The sequence below is a fragment of the Fusarium proliferatum genome (genome assembly GCF_900067095.1).
Source record: "Fusarium proliferatum ET1 genome assembly, contig: FPRO_scaffold008, whole genome shotgun sequence".
NCBI lineage: Eukaryota > Fungi > Ascomycota > Sordariomycetes > Hypocreales > Nectriaceae > Fusarium > Fusarium proliferatum.
This window is the reverse complement of record NW_022194797.1, coordinates 843674-860089: the sequence shown is the minus strand read 5'-3', so window position 1 is coordinate 860089 and position 16416 is coordinate 843674. Positions and strand designations below refer to the sequence as shown.

Sequence of the window (16416 nt, the reverse complement as noted above, 5' to 3'; positions counted from 1 at the left end):
TCGTTTATGTGGATGGCAAGAATGGTTCTGCTAATAGACCTCTACTTGCAGTCTACCAACCTTTAATTTCTATCCTATTTTTCTTTTCAGAATTTGTGTTACACTTGGTCCTCTCTCGGTCCTTACCTCTCTGACAGTCAAAGAGTCTCTTCTCTCCAGTAAGCATTTGCATGCTTCAGAATTCACTCGGCCCTCCTAAACTTGACTGCCTAGATCTTATCGTCACCTAAAGCCCGCTGCTTCCTTTAAAGATATTCAACAGAGCGTTTTAATTCCCCGTATCGCTATAGCTCCAAATAGGGGCCATTACGGGTAGCAGAGCCTCCAGTTTGAAACCAGTATTCGTATGAATCGACTTCTACTTTTACGACGAGGTCCTGGCTCCAAAGCTCAAAGAAGGCATCCCGGCATTCTTTGCACGTGAAGCACTTGTAATAAGTTCTAGAGGTTTTTTCACACTCCTCTCCAGGAATGCATCGCTCAGGATATTTGTCCTGAAAGAAGGCATGCTGGCACTTCTACAAGGTCTTTTCCCCCGGAGCCGTGGTCGCTTTACAGTGCCCACACTTGAGCCCAGGGTAGACTGTGTGGCACATAATGGGCAAGGGTTTCGGTGTATGCTTGTGAGTTTAAGTGTCTAGCTAGAATTCCAAGTTGCTTTGCTATACTAGCTTGGGAGGTATGGACATGAGATTGGTTTCAATTCTATGGGCAGATGAAGCGTATTTACATCCTTTCTCCGTCCGCATTAATTAATCTCCACTGTTAGCTGAGCTAGGAAGTTATTTTTGGTTGTTTGATGACTCTCCGAACTCGTGGGCCTGTTCTCCTGAGCCTCCCATTATTGTTAGACTCTTACACGGTTGAACAAGGGCCACCGAAGCAATACCTGTCATAAAAACATACTCTTCTGCTTTTTGCTGTTATTATGTTTTATATTTGTCACAAACTGGTGCGAATGACGTTGCTGTTCGTTACGTATCATCAGATCCTCCAACATCCCTGTGGCAATCGTGAAGTCAGCACATTGAAGGCTTTGGTTTCCTGTATTGAACCAGATAATACTCATAAACGCAAATGATGCTTTTAAGTGCATCAATTCTCTCACCGTGTTCTCGCGTTGTTGACTCAAAGACTAGGAGGCGACCATGACATTGCTCGTAGGGAAAAATCAGACTCGGTTGTGAAGCCAGTCATCTGAAAAACAAGGGTTCTGAAAGGAATATGAAGGGATCTAATGCCGAGTTTACCACAATATGCTTGTGACTCACAGACTTGACCTAAACCGAGCAGGTAACTAAGTACATTTCTTGACATTTATCGTGAATTCATGAACCCCCACACGATGTCAGCGAGGGTAACCGATGCTTCTGAACGGTGACCCCTTGCTCTTAAACCTTTGCAATCATACCCTCCTGCAAAAAACTGAGCAATCCTTGATCCTCCTCACATATGATATAAGCCAGCGGAATAACACGCCATGCAACTTTCTCGCAATCGATTGGAGCGTATTGAACATCTGTACTATGAGCGGCTATTGTACTCTTGGCCTACTGAGCTTCCTCCTCTGGGAGGTCATGATAGAAAAGATGAATGGGATCAGTCGGCACCAGAGTCCCGTCAGATTCAGCAACAAGCGCTGGAGGCAGCTTTCTACCAGAGAGACTGGCCAATGAATCATTTTCCGAAGGAATGAAGGCGGTAATGAAGATCATGTCAGTGACGCCTCCTTCTTTTGACCCGGGCGAAACAGCAAAATTCGCTAAAGCTGCAGAAGCAAGCATGCCTCCCCACGAGTGACCAATGACAGTGAGATGCGTGCCTGCAGCAACCTCCTTAGAGACGATGCCTTTGATGAAGTCGATATCATCTTGGATTGTTTTGTTTGGCGGCACAACGTTACTGTTTGTTGGAAGGCGTTCGCAGATGACTCTTACCACCATGGCTCTGCAGCTCATGAATGAGTTTGTAGTAGTGTTCAGGGACGTGCCAAGCCCCTGTGATCAAGAGCACAGCGTTGGGACCTGCCATAGAAAAGTTCCAGCTGAGTTCTCAGCTATTTGAGAAGAATATAATACTTTGCATTCATGTCGAGCTTCTGGTTGATAGAAAGAGATTTATATATAGCTTCGCATGCTTGGTGAGAAGGCCCAAAACGGAAGCTCATTCGAGAGCCAACAAGTATTTGGCGGCGCTAATTCTGATAGCCAGTAAGAAAATTTGTCTTAATGACTTGCAAGTTATGGTGATTATTATTCTGTTCAGCTCAGATCTTGTCGTGGGGAGTAGCTAGTGAAGTTTGAAGCCTCTGATCCCGTAAAGGGCAATCCATGCGAGGCACTGTAGCGCTAAGGCGCTTCTACTTTAAGAACGCTTCAAGGTTAAAATCACAGTAGACCGGTCAACATTTCAAGCAAAAAGCGAAATCCGTATACAGGGCAATCTACCAAGAAAATGCTATGAACTAAATGATAACAGTCGCCTATAGCCATCAATTTTCACTGCTCAAGGAGCATTGGGGTCGACACGGATCAAGCATGATCCCATCCCAGAGACCTTGCCCCAAGTCTCATGGGGCTCCCGCACGTTCTCCAAATCCCAGACCTTCTTGATCGGGACCTCAACCTTTCCATCAATGAGGAGATTCATGACGGTTTGAAGATCTTCCATATATGTCGCGCGATCGCGGTCAATGTAGTAGAAGGAAGTGCTTCTTTTGGTGAACAAGCAGCCGTTCTTGGCCAGAAGTTTGGCCATTCCGACGTACTGCGATCGCGGTTTGGCGTCATCACCCTGGAGAATGTTCATGTTACCGCCGAAACCGACAAGACGCGAGGGCTCGTCGGTGATGAGAATATCCCATGAATCATTGTAGTGCTCAAATCCAATTGGATCGTAGACCACGTGTGCACCACCGCGCTGCTTCATCTCACTGACCCAGTTCTTGTTGGCATAGGTAAAGGGTGTTACTCCGAGCTGGCGGAGAGACTCATGGTTGCGCTCTGAAGCGGTGCCGTAGACTTCAGCGCCCTCCAGCAGGCACAGGGTCATAATGGCATAGCCAACAGCGCCACTGATGGAATGGATGAAGACGCGCTGGCCCTTGCCAACCAAATTTGTCGCGCGATGAACAAGGCCATAAGCGGTGTTCCAATCAAGAAAAGCAGCAACCGCCTGTTGCATATCAACTCGCTCAGGAATGGCGATCAGGTACTTTTCGAGGATATTGATCTTCTGAGCCTCAGCATCGTACACGCTAAGAGCGCCAACGAGCTGACCAGGGCGGAATTTGGAGGACTTGTCCCCATTAGTGCTGACGCGACCAACGAAGCAGTAGCCGGGTGTCAAAGGTGCCGCCTTTTGCATGGGGTATGTGCCAAGTCGCATCTGGATGTCGGCGCCAGAGAAGCCTGAGTAGATGACATCGACTTGGACTTCGTTTTTTGCTGGAGGGGGGATTTGAGCTGTGACGACGCTCACGTTGGAGGAACCGCCGTAGGCAGAGTAGACGACTTTGCGGATGGTATGAGTGGCCATTGTGTTAGTGAGTTTATGATAGAGGTCGGTGTCAAATTAGGTTGATGTGCTGAGTGAATGCTTGGTATAATACTTGAGTGATGATGAATCAGAACGCACTGAGGGGGTTTCCATCATTCACTTATATAAGATTGATCTTCAATTGAAGCCTTGAGCATCGCCTTCGCTGAATTCGCGATCCCCATCATCAACTTCAGCCTTGAACCTCATCTCGCTCGATTCTCGGGGCGCTGTGGCCAATCAGCACCGTCCGTTCAATGACCTCGCGTTTCGCTGGCTCTGTCGCGAGACTGCAAAAGTCTCCACAAATGCGTCAAAAACGAGTGGATAAGTTGCTACGAAGCTTTGTCGTAATACGGAAATTTGTTGGACGATCTGACACGGTCAGTATGTGAACGAATGTCCGACGGAGCGGAGCAAATGTTATCCCGCTTAGGCCACTGCCATAGGTGACTAAAAGACCTAGGCAGGCCTTGTATTGGCCAGCCCGCTCTCCGACCTGTTGATTTTGACACCCTTGATTATTGCCAGTTGCTCCCCACCCACTGTGTTGCGCCTTACCGTAGCCACAGAGAGCATCAAGATGAAGTCACTCATGACTGACTTAACAGTCCAGTCTTGGAACATACAGGCTTAGTAATCTTGCTATCCTTGAATAATGGAAAACTAGGATGTTTCATTTTTTTTCATTCAATGTAACGGCAGTGTAGTCGGATGAGTTGAGCCATGTCTGGTCAAAGCGCAGGGTTATTCATGCGTAGGTAATCCATAATAAGCGACGATGAACATAGAATCTACAATCGCGAGGGCAACGTTCTATCACTTCCCCCACAAAACCTCTGCCCGAATTCAAGATGCATCGCTATTCTGTTCAAAGGGTTGGTGATGAGTACGTCTACACTCGCATTTTCGAAGAGTGGGAAGACTCAGACTATGTGGACGATGATGAAGAACTTGTCATCAGCCAAGAAAACGCTCAATTGATTGCTTGGATTGACGGATTTGAGGAGTCTATGCCCACTATCGAAGAAGTGCACGCAAGATACCATGAACTGGTCGGCAAGCATACAGCAGATGACATTTCTAGCAGAAATGCTAGTGAGCGTTTCTGGTTACATAGGCTAATGAATGGCACAGTGGGAGGTCCAAAATCTTCAGTGACATGGCTCATCAGGGCAATAAATAGATCAGAAGCTAACTCGCCCGGTTGAGCTCAGAAGAGAGATGGTGTTCTCAGGCTTCCAGGATATGGTCTCCCCTTGAGTTTCGGCATAGACAACAAGAAACGTCAGCCTTTCCTTCTTGGCTTGCATGATGAAGATTGGAAATCGCGAACACTCATGAATCGTGAAGTGTGTATGCTCAAGTTGGAGGAGGATATCACAAACAAGCCGCATTGGTGGGAGAAAGTCTTGAAAGCTGATATTGTCTACAAATGGAAGCAAGAAGCGCTGCAAATGCCATGGACAAGCTATCAGCACAATGGTGATTTTACAAGCAAAATGGCCGATGCGGTAAGTGCCAATAGGGTCGACTGATGGTACTTTATGACTGACGCTTTCCAGTGCTTCAAGGATCTTGCGGCAAAGGCTAAAATTTACGAACAAGTGAAGCTAATCCCCGTGATGGAATCTTCCTCTTGTGCCATCAAGTCTGACGCGCTTCTCCCCAATGAGTTGACACAGAAGCTCAGAACTGCGGCTGCATTACTTGAAGACGTTCCTGGGTCCCAGCGAGACTGGCATCCGGGAAGCAACGAGATGGTGCTGGACCTTGTTCACCCCTCACTCTGGCCGTTGGTGTTTGGCCGATCTCGAATTGTCTCCGACAAATACGTAACGCTGGACAAGTGCCTTGATCATTGCGGGTCGGGAGAAGTCATCCCGGAGCCTAAAAGGCCACATCTCAAGATACCAGACGGCTCTCCATTTTTCACTGAATACAACGATAAGAGAGCTTCATCACTACGATACCAGTGGCTTCCATGCGATGTTGATCTGATAGGTAGTCGACCACGAATCAAGAGCTACGTCAACAATCTTCACCCTGTGCGATACAAAGCCGTATATTCTCTCATCGAAGAGCTTATTGAAATATCCCTCCCCGCTTGGGATATTGTCTGCCGTTCAGCTCGCAAGGAGTTCAAGTTCAAGAGATTCGGAACCGTTCACGAAGTCAAGTGGATGTGTAACGTTCCTGAGATCTGTTCGAAGATGCATGGCTGTTATCCGAGTAGTAGATCATTCGCAGAAGGCGAGGATTACGACAGTGGTTCGGAAACTAGTTCTGTCTTAGAAGAGGGTGAGCGGTTGAACAGGGAATGGTGGGCAGAAACTCACAAAATTAAATGCCCAGAACCATTGGAGGATGCAACATACCCCCTGAATGCATCCCATTTCAGAAGTGAAGGTTTCTTCAACGATGCCTCACAGATTCAAGTCATTTTCAAGATGGCAAACATTCATCTGACTCCTGAGAAGCCCAGGTATGATGGTGGCTCATGGCACGTTGAAGGGCAACTCAACGAACATATCTGCGCCACGGCTCTGTTCTACTACGACAGCGACAACATCACCGAGTCTCGTCTTTCCTTCCGTACTCATGCGGATAGAGAAAACCTTAGAGATAGGCTTAGTTACTCTCAGGGAGACCACCATGGTATTGAAGCGATCTTTGCCATCAAAACTAAAGGGGATAAGATGCAGGATCTAGGGAGCGTCATGACACCAGAAGGTCGAGCCTTGTTTTTCCCTAATGTTTATCAGCACCGAGTTGAACCTTTTGAGTTGGCCGACAAGACGCGCCCCGGGTATCGCAAAATTGTCGCTCTGTTTCTTGTTGACCCAGTCATCCCGATCATCTCGACAGGCAACGTGCCCCCCTCAACAAAAGCATTGGTGGAAGGATGAGCTCAGACAGTCAGAGACGCTCAATTACCTTCCTAGTGAAATTATGGATATGATAAGTGAGAAGGTGGACTTTCCATATGGAATAGATGAAGCAAGACAGATCAGAGAAGATTTGGTATCAGAACGAAAGGTTGTAAACAGCGACAGCCTCAGACAACGGGCTCAGAATTGGAACTTCTGCGAGCACTAACTAATCTTATGAAGGAATCCGTGTTGCTCATTACTATTTTATCCTACAGCTAGATTAAATCAACTTTTTGCAACCAAACAGTGCCAAACCTTCATGACCGTCTTCAAGGACTTCTGGCAGCCTATTATGAATGGAAGGTGGGCAGATATTGGCTGGTGTTGAACCAGCTCATATTTGCTCAATCAAAAGATTCAGGCTGTCAGCGGTACCTCCCAAAGGCGTACAGCATCGAAGTCGATACTGGCAAGAAACAGGGAACCCTTCGAGTGGTCCTCCCAAGCCAGCATTTCGTAACCCCCTTTGCTAGTGACCTTGCCCTGTTCGTTCCTCCACTTGCCAGCGCTTGGCCCATCTTCTGTTCCACCTCTTGCAAATCGCCACTTAACTTCCTGTTTGAGATCGTAGACTTCAATACTCCAATCACCGAATGCCCAAACCGCAAGCTTATTTCCAGCGTCGAAGAACCTCGTTTCCAACGTCCCAACGAAGCCTTCCATCATATCACGAGACTCCTTGTCCACTTGACAAGTATCTGTAGAGAATAGTCGTTTTTGTAGTAAGCTCTTCTTACTAATATCAAGGAGAAGTAGCTCGCCATTGCTCTCTCCACCTACAGCAAGCCACGGGTTGGTTGGGTGCCATGCAAGAGTCCTTCTCCAGCGATCAGGACGTTGCCCTTTGTATACCCAGTGCTGCCCTCCGTCAGCCAGGGAATAAACCCACACGTTGCTTTGTCCGTCCGTTGCTGCGAAGTAGCTCGAGTCAGGACTGAAAACTCCTGCCCAGTTCTGCCCCTCGGTCTTGAATTTGTACTTTTGCTCCCCCGTAGTAGCATCCCAAATACGGATCGACTCGTCCCATGACACAGAAGCAAAGACTGATTCATCGGGGCTCCATCCTGTCCACATGACCACATCGGTATGGCCCTTCAGAACCAGCCCCTTGGAAAGATCGTCAGAGGGAACGATCTGAATATCCCATGGATCATCTCCATTCGAGACAGGTGACTCTCCAGGCAAATATGTCATCCAGATTCCTGAAGGGCTGAAAATTTGAGACCCGAGAGCTGATTGTAGTCGGCCTTCTATGGTCACTTTACTCGCCGCGATGTGCTTGGAGACAGTGCGACTGACAGCAGGCCCGACAGTTATATCTAGATGGCGGAGTTCGTCCTTGCTTAGATTGATACCGGCTTCCGCCAACTTGTCTGCAGCAGCTGAAAGAGCGGCCTGACTGGCATTTCGTACCTGATCGTCACTCAGTCTCGGTGCTGACTTTTCTTCTTCGATGTTCCACAGAATGATCTTAGGTGGTTCAGAATTCCCCGAGTCGTCGTATACCTGCTCTTCACTCGAGACTAGCACGTCTGAGCGGTCGGCTCTGAATGCCAGGGCTTCAACTTTGTTTGTATGACCCCTCAGAACTGCAATGGTATCCCAGCTCTGGGTATCGATAATATGGATGACATGGTCGATTCCAAGAGCAAGATACTTTCCATTGCTGCTCAAAGAACCAGTATGTGGCTGCATTTCAAGGGTAACCTTCTTGATCTCATCATCCCATTGCTGTTTGCCGTTCTCAGCATATGGGAAAGGGTTCCCTTGAGATGTAGTGAAGTCTTGCTTGACGGCGTACCGCCAATCCTTCAGGAACCGGTCACTCGAGTAGCTTGGCATTACTAATTGAGAATGAAAGTTGACACTGGGACCCGTTGAATAATGAAAGTCTTGGGGGCAAAGCTGACATATATATACGACATCTCGCGGGGTTGCTGCCTAAAGTCCTATGAGTCACGTGTACGCAGTTCGTTTTTGACCAACAGTGACGAAACAGGCTAACAGGCAATTGTTTCGTTCTATAAGATACTGGCCCGGCTTATGGTTGCTAGAAATGGAAGACATCTGAGGAATGAATTCTCAAACAGCATTTGCTCTAGCGGTGGCAATTTGGCGCTATGAAGGTGTAGTGATTTTCAACAGTCTAACGTAAACGATAGCTGGCAGTTGATTGGTCTACATATAACGCTGCCACTAATGAGAGCCATATTGCCTGTGGTTCCAGGTCAAAGATATCAGACGGGTGGCGTTCTGGGAAACATCGCTGAGATAAGCGTCCTAGTCATGACGAATACTAGAGGGCGAGGCGGTCTCAACGTACCGATAGCATTTGACCCAACCGCGGATCTCTAGAGCCAGGCGCATTTGTCTCAAGGGTTAGGGCGAGGTAGAAACTGATCTTGAGACCACAGTTGAATGTGTCATGTCATTGAAGAGCGTGAAAACGCTGCTTTCGGTCAGCAGCGTGACCCAGTTACTGCACTGGGGAGTCATCAAGAATTGCACAAGGAGAGCCGTTCTTACGCAGACAGATTGGGATGGAAGGGAGACACGATTGCAGGTCCCAGCTCTGAATGAGTCGATGGTGAGACATACAAAAGATGGAATATGGTGATCCAGAGAAAGAAGATCGTGTGTAAGGTGAATTACAAAGGGGACATGTGGTATGATGAATCGGAGTGAATGTGTGGCCGTTCAATATTCGGAAGTCTCAAGTCAGACAAGATGGTATCGATAACTTTGAAGTATGTCTGGAGGGCATGCTTTTGAACCTTAGATGCGATCAAGATCATGACTAAGTTGTTGTCGGCAAGACAGCTTCTTCTTGGGTTTAACAACAAAAGAGGCAAGGAAAAGCTTCTTTACAGACAAACACTTGGGAGTGGCATAGATCGAAGGGAGGAACCAGTATCAGTGGGATTAGAGGAGCAGATGGCAAGGCGGCCAAAATCGAAGCTATAACGGGGAGCTGTGTATTATACTGACATACGTATTGTCTCGCCACACATATATCGTCCAAGTGATTCAGGTTTTGAATTGAGACCGTTTAAGTACCTGCAAAAATGTAAAATCGGCAAAAATAACATACAACAGCGGGGATTCGCTGGTCGTCACCGACCCAACTACTAATCCGCCGGTTAGTGGCTTGACTATGGGAGAGCGGACGGGATCCCGTATTTTCCACTACCTTTGGTCCTATGTGTTAGTGTAGGGTGTAGCTATGGTATATCACTCCATTAGATTGTCTCTGGCAAAGTGAGATTTCCAGTATATGCTTGCAGTACCGAAGAGACTGCATAGCAGAGGTAGCTAACTAGCTAGTGCAGATTTATAAGCTAATTCTGTCTTAGGCAAGTCTTTTCAGTTGGTCTTATCAATGAAAATTCCTGCGATGCAACCTCGTCTTTGTTTGACTCGTGCGTGAGGCATCGCGTCCCTTCATCGACACACGTGTGCTTATCGCATTCATCTCAATAGTCTAGACAAGCCATCTGCCACAGCCGATCCTCAAAAGTCTTGAATGAAGCTTGAGTTATTGTCCAAACTAAACCTTCGTGGTTGAACTGATGAATTGGATTGGTCGGTGAAGAGTCTCATGGTGGAACCACGTGGGATGTAGACCAGCTGTAATACGGCCACCCGGGACCTAGTCGTAGATCAGAAGCCTCCGCATGATCAATTCGGTACTTTGCGGGTAATTTTCGCATTGCCCTCGTTAATTCTTATACATCAAGATGCGCCCTCGTCTGGCGGAAAATGTTACAGTCATAGCAAGTGTCTATGCTGTCCGTGGTTTCTTTGCCTCACCTGCAGGAATCATGAATCTTTCAGGCTACTTTTGTAGCCAGACTGACAAGGACGATATTGAGTATCGACCTCTTCGGCCAACGAGTCCGACGAATGAAGATGACTTGAAGTCCTATGCAACATGCTGTTCTTCACGAAGAAGGCCATGTATAAGAGGCCGGAGGAAGTGGCTGAGTACGTTTCTCGCTGCTTTTGCTGGAGCATGTCTGATCCTGTCGGTTCTTACTCAACTCTTCGTCGCATATACGGGCTGACGTCTTGACTAGAATCGCCTTTTTCCTGATGACATTTGTAATCGAGCGGTATGCTGTGTACACCTTCGAAGCTTCTGGCCTTGCCTTGGCCGACCCTATCGAGAAGTACGGTGACGCTATGGAAAGCGCCAAGAGATGGGTTGAAGTCCTGTCGCCTCAAGTTACTCCAGTTATGGTTCATTCTCACAATGACTACCTGAGACCTCGGCCGTTGTTCTCGGCTTTATCTGTTGGCTGTGCTAGTGTCGAAGCCGACGTTTGGCTCAGCAAGAATGGAGAAGATCTCTTGGTCGGCCATCATTGGTGGAATCTCACACCAGAGAGGACCCTAAACTCTCTTTACATTGAACCATTGCTGGAGATCCTCGACTCTTTTAACTCCCCACAGTTCACGGTTGAACTCCAGGGTCAGGGACACCGTGCTGGTGTGTTTGCTAGCCATCCAAACAAGACACTGATCCTATTCATTGATGTCAAGGATGACTCAGAGAAGACTTGGCCGGTGGTACTGGGGCACCTGGAACCTTTGAGACAGAAGGGATATCTTTCATATCACCAGAATAATGGATCAACGCCGGCAGACCAGACATTTCATTCTGGCCCACTGACTGTGGTCGGAACCGGCAATATTGGCAAGAGGCGGGATGTGAATATCGGATCCGATCTACAAAAGTGGCGGCGACACCACGACGTATTTCTCGATGCCTCGTTGGATCTTCTGTCCCACCCTGGATTTTGTGATAGAAACGATACACTTTGTCGCCAAGTGGAAGAGAATGAGTTTTACACAGCTTCTGTATCTCTCTTCAGAGCTATCGGAACTGTCATCCCATACTTTAGCAAGTCGCAACAGGGGAAGCTGGCTAATCAAATTCAACTTGCAAAGAAGTTGAACTTGAAGTCGAGATACTGGGAGCTACCAGGCTGGCCTGTATCCCGAAGGAACTACGTTTGGAGGACACTCAATCATGAAGGGGTTGACTTGATCAACGCTGATGATATAGTCAGTGCAACGACGAAGCAGTGGCACTCTAATTATGCTATAGAAGGCGCATGGGTTCTTGGTATTGCCTCTTGTCTCTTTAGCTTCCTCTTTACTGTCATGTGGTTGGGAAAGAGGATTGTATTTCGCATGATGACCGTTTAGAATGATTAGCTAGTTTATAATACCCCTTCTCAAGAGAGAAATACGATATACAAACTCAAGGTCGATATCAGAGTTTCAGTTGTTATCTACCTGTGCCTTATTGGCCATTGTTTTTGCTAAGTGTCTTCATATTCTAATATCCAGCTAACTGGTAGGTCAAGGTGTTTAGGAAATATATTAGGCGCCCGCCTACTGCTCTGGTGAGATGCGAAGGGCCTTTCTGCTTTTCTGGTGTGTTTTATTCATACGAAGCCTTGGAACTCACAAATGTTGAGTGGGCCGGTCAAAGTATCGGGACAAAAAGTCAAGCTTTCTGGTGGACAGACCTTGTCATTTTAGGAACATAGGGCAAGTTACGGCATGCGTTCAACAGCACGTCGAGTCAAAGGTATGATCATTTTGGGCGACAGTGTTGTCCTTCCTAGAAAATGCCCTACCAGACCGCAAGATGCCCCATGGAAGCACGGACAGAACCGATGCTGGGCAATTTGCCGCCTTAGCCGCTTGGGGGCTTGGCGCATCTCTAGAAGACGCCAAACGCTAACAACAAACATGTCTGATACACAGCATCTGCATCTGAAACCATAACTCAGAAGTTACAGGCTCGTTACAAACCAATGAGTTCTTCATTGGGGATTCTGACAGATGGTGGCAACACCGAATATGCAGTGTTCCATTGGACATGACGACGCTTCTGTTCTAAAAATACCAATCCTTGCATCTTCATTCGCAACGGCCCAAACGCCAAGACAGCAATGGCCAGAGAGAGGAGGGCCAAGCGTCGCTCAAGCCTCCGCAGACAATACGTGGCATCACTCAATCTTGTGAGGCTGTGCTCGTGATAATCCACATTTCTCAGTCTCAGGGTTTCCGATTGGGTTTGGTCAGGAGGGTTGATGGAGACGTCAACTGTGGCTGGGAAGACCATCTTTGCCTCCGCCTCGGTAGTTGACATATATAAGCTGCTTCCCGACAGATGAAGCAGAATCTGTTTCTTGATATTCAAAACATCTTCAATCAAAATGACTTACTACGGCCACAACGTCAACTTCCAGCAGCAGAACCCTGGGTATAACCAGGATGGCCCCGGCCAGGGCGGATATGGCGGGGACGATCAACGTCGCAATGACCAAGGCGGGTATCAACAAGGCGGTCCTCAGCAGTATGGTCAACAACAAGGAGGCTACCAACAGGGTGGTCCTCAACAAGGCGGTTATCAGCAAGACCGCCCAGGTCTCTCGCAATCTTACTACTCCGAGTCCTCTCAGTATCCTCCTGGTGGGCAGTCTGGACCTGGGCAATACCAACAGGGCCCTCCTGCATATAACCAAGGACCTCAGGGCCAGTTTGATGGCGGCGATGGTCCCGACGGTGAGCGTGGTGTAATGGGGGCCCTTGCCGGCGGTGCAGCTGGAGCTTTCGGTGGTCACAAGATGGGCGGAGTCACTGGACACAGCAAGACCAGCACCATCGTCGGAGCTTTGGCTGGTGCTTTCGGCGGTCACAAGCTGCAAGACGCCGCTGGAGACTGGAAGGATGAGAGAGACGAGAAGAAGGAAGAAGAGAAGCGACGAAAAGAGGAAGAGAAGAGACGCGAGGAGGAAGAGAGGAGGCGAAAGGAGCGCCGCGACGATGATCGTTATGAATCTCACCATCGTCGCCGCAGCCGAAGCCGAAGCCGAAGCTCTTCTCGTGGCTCCAACCGACGTCGTGGTGGCCACTACGCCGGTAACTTCACCGCCTCATCTCGAGATATCAGACTCGATGCTCACGGCGACTACGTTCTACACGCCTCTTGTAAGCGCGAGGACGGAGACTACCAGCACACATCCATTTCCCTCGACAAGGTCCTCGAAAACGACAGGGGAAGCTTCCGCTGGTCCGCAGGTGGCCATCACGGTAGCTCTTCTTCCGTTACAGTCCAGCAAGGCGATACCCTTCGAGGCATCGCAGCTCGGTTCAATTGCTCCTTTGAGGAGATTGCTCGACATAACGGCATCAACAACCCTGATCTAATCTATCCTGGGCAGACACTCCAGGTGCCTGGTGGTGGTCGCCATGGTGGCGGTGGATTCGGATCTTCCGCCCGACATGTTCGTCTGGTGGATGGAGGTCAGAGACTTGAGGGTGAGCTGTCTCGCGACGGAGACTGGGTGCTTAGCTCGATCATTCTTGATGAGAGAATCAGAAACTTCAACGGCACCTTGGAGCTTGTCTAGGTTAGAAGTTGGGGCGTGTAAAATAGCAACTAGAAAGCGTATAATATCATAAAAGACTGTTTACTCTTACACTATGCTTAGGCTCCTCAGTACCAGGAAAATGTGAGAGTGTAATCTGTAAAAACCCCTTAGTTGGCTTTCTGATCTAGATAGCCAACGGGAGGCAAGAAATTATAAGACCTGAGAAGAGTATGCTAAATGCAACTCAGTAAATAATCCTAAGCTTATGCTAAAATGCCTAAGTCTTTTTATCACTCAGGACAAAGGTCCTAGGTTTTCTTGCCTATTGTTTATCGCCATGTGCAGTACCAGTTCCCAAAACCAACAATTTCTGCCAGGCGACTATGAGACGCTCACTTATGTTCGGTCTCAGGCTTTCGGCCCCAGACAAAGCGAACCTTGAAGTAGGGGTGAAGTTTCTTGTTCCGAAGATCCTTTCGCACCTGCATCAGGAAAATCTGATATTCCTCAGCTGGCCACTTCAGAACTTCATGCCAAATCATTTGCGAATATCCTAGGGAGCAAAGGTCAGTCTTGGTTGAACAGTCTAATTTCATCTGCTTACAGCCTTACCAACAAGGTCGGATTCCAGACTGAGCTTCGCATACTGACCGATCTCCGCCATCTTAGGGTCCTTGGGCCATGAACCGAATGGTATCTGTTCAGGTGCGGTTGTTTAGTATGCGCAGAATTCTATGGGACTCCTAACTTGCCTTGTAGAAGGTTTCTTGGATGTCCACGAAGCCAGCTTCTTTCATAGCCTTCATCTGAAGATCTTCCGTGAGGACAGACAAAGAGCATCCAGTGGCTTTGCCTCCCTCGATGAACATCTTATCCCAGGTTCCCCCCAGCGCAGTTGATCCGTCATCTGTTACGGTTCCATCGTCGCTATGTGTCATGGGCTCGGACTCACAGGACTCGACCCAGCCTCCTGGCTTGACTGCATTGTATGCCTCCTTGAAGAGAGCGGTCCAGTCTCTGATAGCACCAAACAAGTAACGCATATGCACAAAGTCAAAGGTATTTGCATCCCAAGTCCAAGGCTTAGTACAGTCATCGATCTCAAACTTGAGATTAGGGGGTACCCAGTCTGGCTGTACGGCGGACAAGTCTGTGCCGATGACAGCGGTATTTGGGTGCTCATCAGCATAGTCTCTGGTGATTATAGTTAGTAGAGATAACAAGTCAGATCAGTGGTACAAACATTGCCCAAATTCCTAAGAAACCAATTAGCACCTTGTATGTCTGTTGACTAGTCGTGACCTGCCTGTTCCCGTTCCAACATCTAGCACTTTCTGCATCACAAAGTGTCAGCCCTGCAAATCTCCTATTCAGTAATGCCATCGTACCTGAACATCGTCCTTTACAGGTGCCAGGTACAGTTTATCGTCAGTAAGCAGTGTCAAGAAGTGGTGCCTTGATACAATCAGTAGCTGCTCTGTGCCAGAGGAGGTGCGGAGTAATGTTCACTTACATCAGATCAAAGTTCTCGAGAGTTTGTTCGTCAGTGGGAATGGGATAGCTACTGTCATGGTAGGTAGAATGGTACGACCTTCCCTTGAACTTTCGATACTCTAAGATACTTGAAGCAACAGATGCTGTCGATGAGTCACTGCAAAAGTCAGCTATGGTTCAACGTCTATCCCCCCACAGAAATCATACACTCCTGAGCTCAATGCCGAATCATCGTCGATTACTGTTTCTTGTTCAGGTTGGTGGGGAGCAGCTGGCGCAAGTGGTTGCTCTGGGGTATTTACATCTGCAACTGGTGGAGATGTCTGAGTAGCCTGTTCAGACGATGTGACTGGTACAGGTGCAGGAGGAGATGACATGGCACTGTGATTTTTGGCGTAGCGCTTGATTGGAACAAATTTCTTAGATGAGTGAGAAAAGCCAAGTGAGGAGAACGTTAAGCGTTTTGTAGGGAACACGCCATGCTGGTTGTTGGTCGTACAGATGCTGAGGATATGCGCGGAGGCATGATGGCAGTCGCTGATTGGGCATATCGTCCAGGGATATCGCGTAAAGCATCCGATAACTCAATCAGGCAGTTCGCGTAGAGTGTTTTTCTAGGTCAGGATACTTGTTTGGATAAATGCCCTTTTTTCCGTGCAGTCCGGGGCTACTTTGGCAGAACATATCCCATCGAGACCGCAGCCAAAGCCGGAGAAAGACCCTGATTTGGGATTTTACCTCAACACAATGCGAAATTGTGCGGCAAAGCTTTATGATCCCTCATTTTCGCACCGAAGTAATCCATGATGCCCTTCAACGCTCATAAAATGTTTCATAATCGTGCGATTCAATTATGTATTCCTTTCAGTGGGTATCCGTTGACTGTCCCCATCGGTGTTGTGGACTCAATTCGCATCTCACTAATGTCAAAGTAAACTTAATTACTTTATTCCCACTTACTTAATAATGAAACCTCATATATGTAAGATGACCAGGTGACAGCCCTATGACTATTCTTCCTTGGTATCTTGCGGAAATAGGTGTTATGTTATGTTATGTTA

At 47.9% G+C, this 16416-nt stretch overlaps 8 protein-coding genes and 1 non-coding gene across 9 annotated transcripts; 3 read left to right on the top strand and 6 right to left on the bottom strand.

Annotated features, from left to right (window-relative positions):
• Window positions 1-1550: 1550 nt before the first annotated feature.
• FPRO_14008 (uncharacterized protein) lies at window positions 1551-1943 on the bottom strand (the record flags this gene model as incomplete). The annotated part of the gene is made up of 1 exon (XM_031218986.1): window positions 1551-1943. The coding sequence occupies one exon, from the start codon at window positions 1941-1943 to the stop codon at window positions 1551-1553; it is 393 nt and encodes a 130-aa protein (XP_031084790.1).
• A 562-nt stretch (window positions 1944-2505) lies between these two features.
• On the bottom strand, window positions 2506-3537 carry FPRO_14007 (uncharacterized protein; the record flags this gene model as incomplete). Its single annotated transcript, XM_031218985.1, has 1 exon — window positions 2506-3537. The coding sequence occupies one exon, from the start codon at window positions 3535-3537 to the stop codon at window positions 2506-2508; it is 1032 nt and encodes a 343-aa protein (XP_031084789.1).
• An 854-nt stretch (window positions 3538-4391) lies between these two features.
• FPRO_14006 (uncharacterized protein) lies at window positions 4392-6446 on the top strand (the record flags this gene model as incomplete). The annotated part of the gene is made up of 3 exons (XM_031218984.1): window positions 4392-4694; window positions 4755-5051; window positions 5103-6446. 3 exons carry the CDS (start codon window positions 4392-4394, stop codon window positions 6444-6446), a joined length of 1944 nt encoding a protein of 647 aa, XP_031084788.1.
• A 381-nt stretch (window positions 6447-6827) lies between these two features.
• Window positions 6828-8312, bottom strand: FPRO_14005 (uncharacterized protein; the record flags this gene model as incomplete). The annotated part of the gene is made up of 1 exon (XM_031218983.1): window positions 6828-8312. The coding sequence occupies one exon, from the start codon at window positions 8310-8312 to the stop codon at window positions 6828-6830; it is 1485 nt and encodes a 494-aa protein (XP_031084787.1).
• Window positions 8313-9554: 1242 nt separating this feature from the next.
• rrna28 lies at window positions 9555-9670 on the bottom strand. Its single transcript, XR_004093489.1, has one exon. It is a non-coding gene; the product is annotated as a ribosomal RNA (ribosomal RNA).
• An 892-nt stretch (window positions 9671-10562) lies between these two features.
• Window positions 10563-11681, top strand: FPRO_14004 (uncharacterized protein; the record flags this gene model as incomplete). Its single annotated transcript, XM_031218982.1, has 1 exon — window positions 10563-11681. The coding sequence occupies one exon, from the start codon at window positions 10563-10565 to the stop codon at window positions 11679-11681; it is 1119 nt and encodes a 372-aa protein (XP_031084786.1).
• Window positions 11682-12703: 1022 nt separating this feature from the next.
• FPRO_14003 (uncharacterized protein) lies at window positions 12704-13900 on the top strand (the record flags this gene model as incomplete). Its single annotated transcript, XM_031218980.1, has 1 exon — window positions 12704-13900. One exon carries the CDS (start codon window positions 12704-12706, stop codon window positions 13898-13900), a length of 1197 nt encoding a protein of 398 aa, XP_031084785.1.
• Window positions 13901-14253: 353 nt separating this feature from the next.
• FPRO_14002 (uncharacterized protein) lies at window positions 14254-14525 on the bottom strand (the record flags this gene model as incomplete). The annotated part of the gene is made up of 2 exons (XM_031218979.1): window positions 14254-14414; window positions 14474-14525. The coding sequence occupies 2 exons, from the start codon at window positions 14523-14525 to the stop codon at window positions 14254-14256; spliced, it is 213 nt and encodes a 70-aa protein (XP_031084784.1).
• A 79-nt stretch (window positions 14526-14604) lies between these two features.
• Window positions 14605-15732, bottom strand: FPRO_14001 (uncharacterized protein; the record flags this gene model as incomplete). The annotated part of the gene is made up of 5 exons (XM_031218978.1): window positions 14605-15055; window positions 15137-15195; window positions 15250-15316; window positions 15375-15512; window positions 15563-15732. The coding sequence occupies 5 exons, from the start codon at window positions 15730-15732 to the stop codon at window positions 14605-14607; spliced, it is 885 nt and encodes a 294-aa protein (XP_031084783.1).
• Between the last annotated feature and the right edge of the window lie 684 nt (window positions 15733-16416).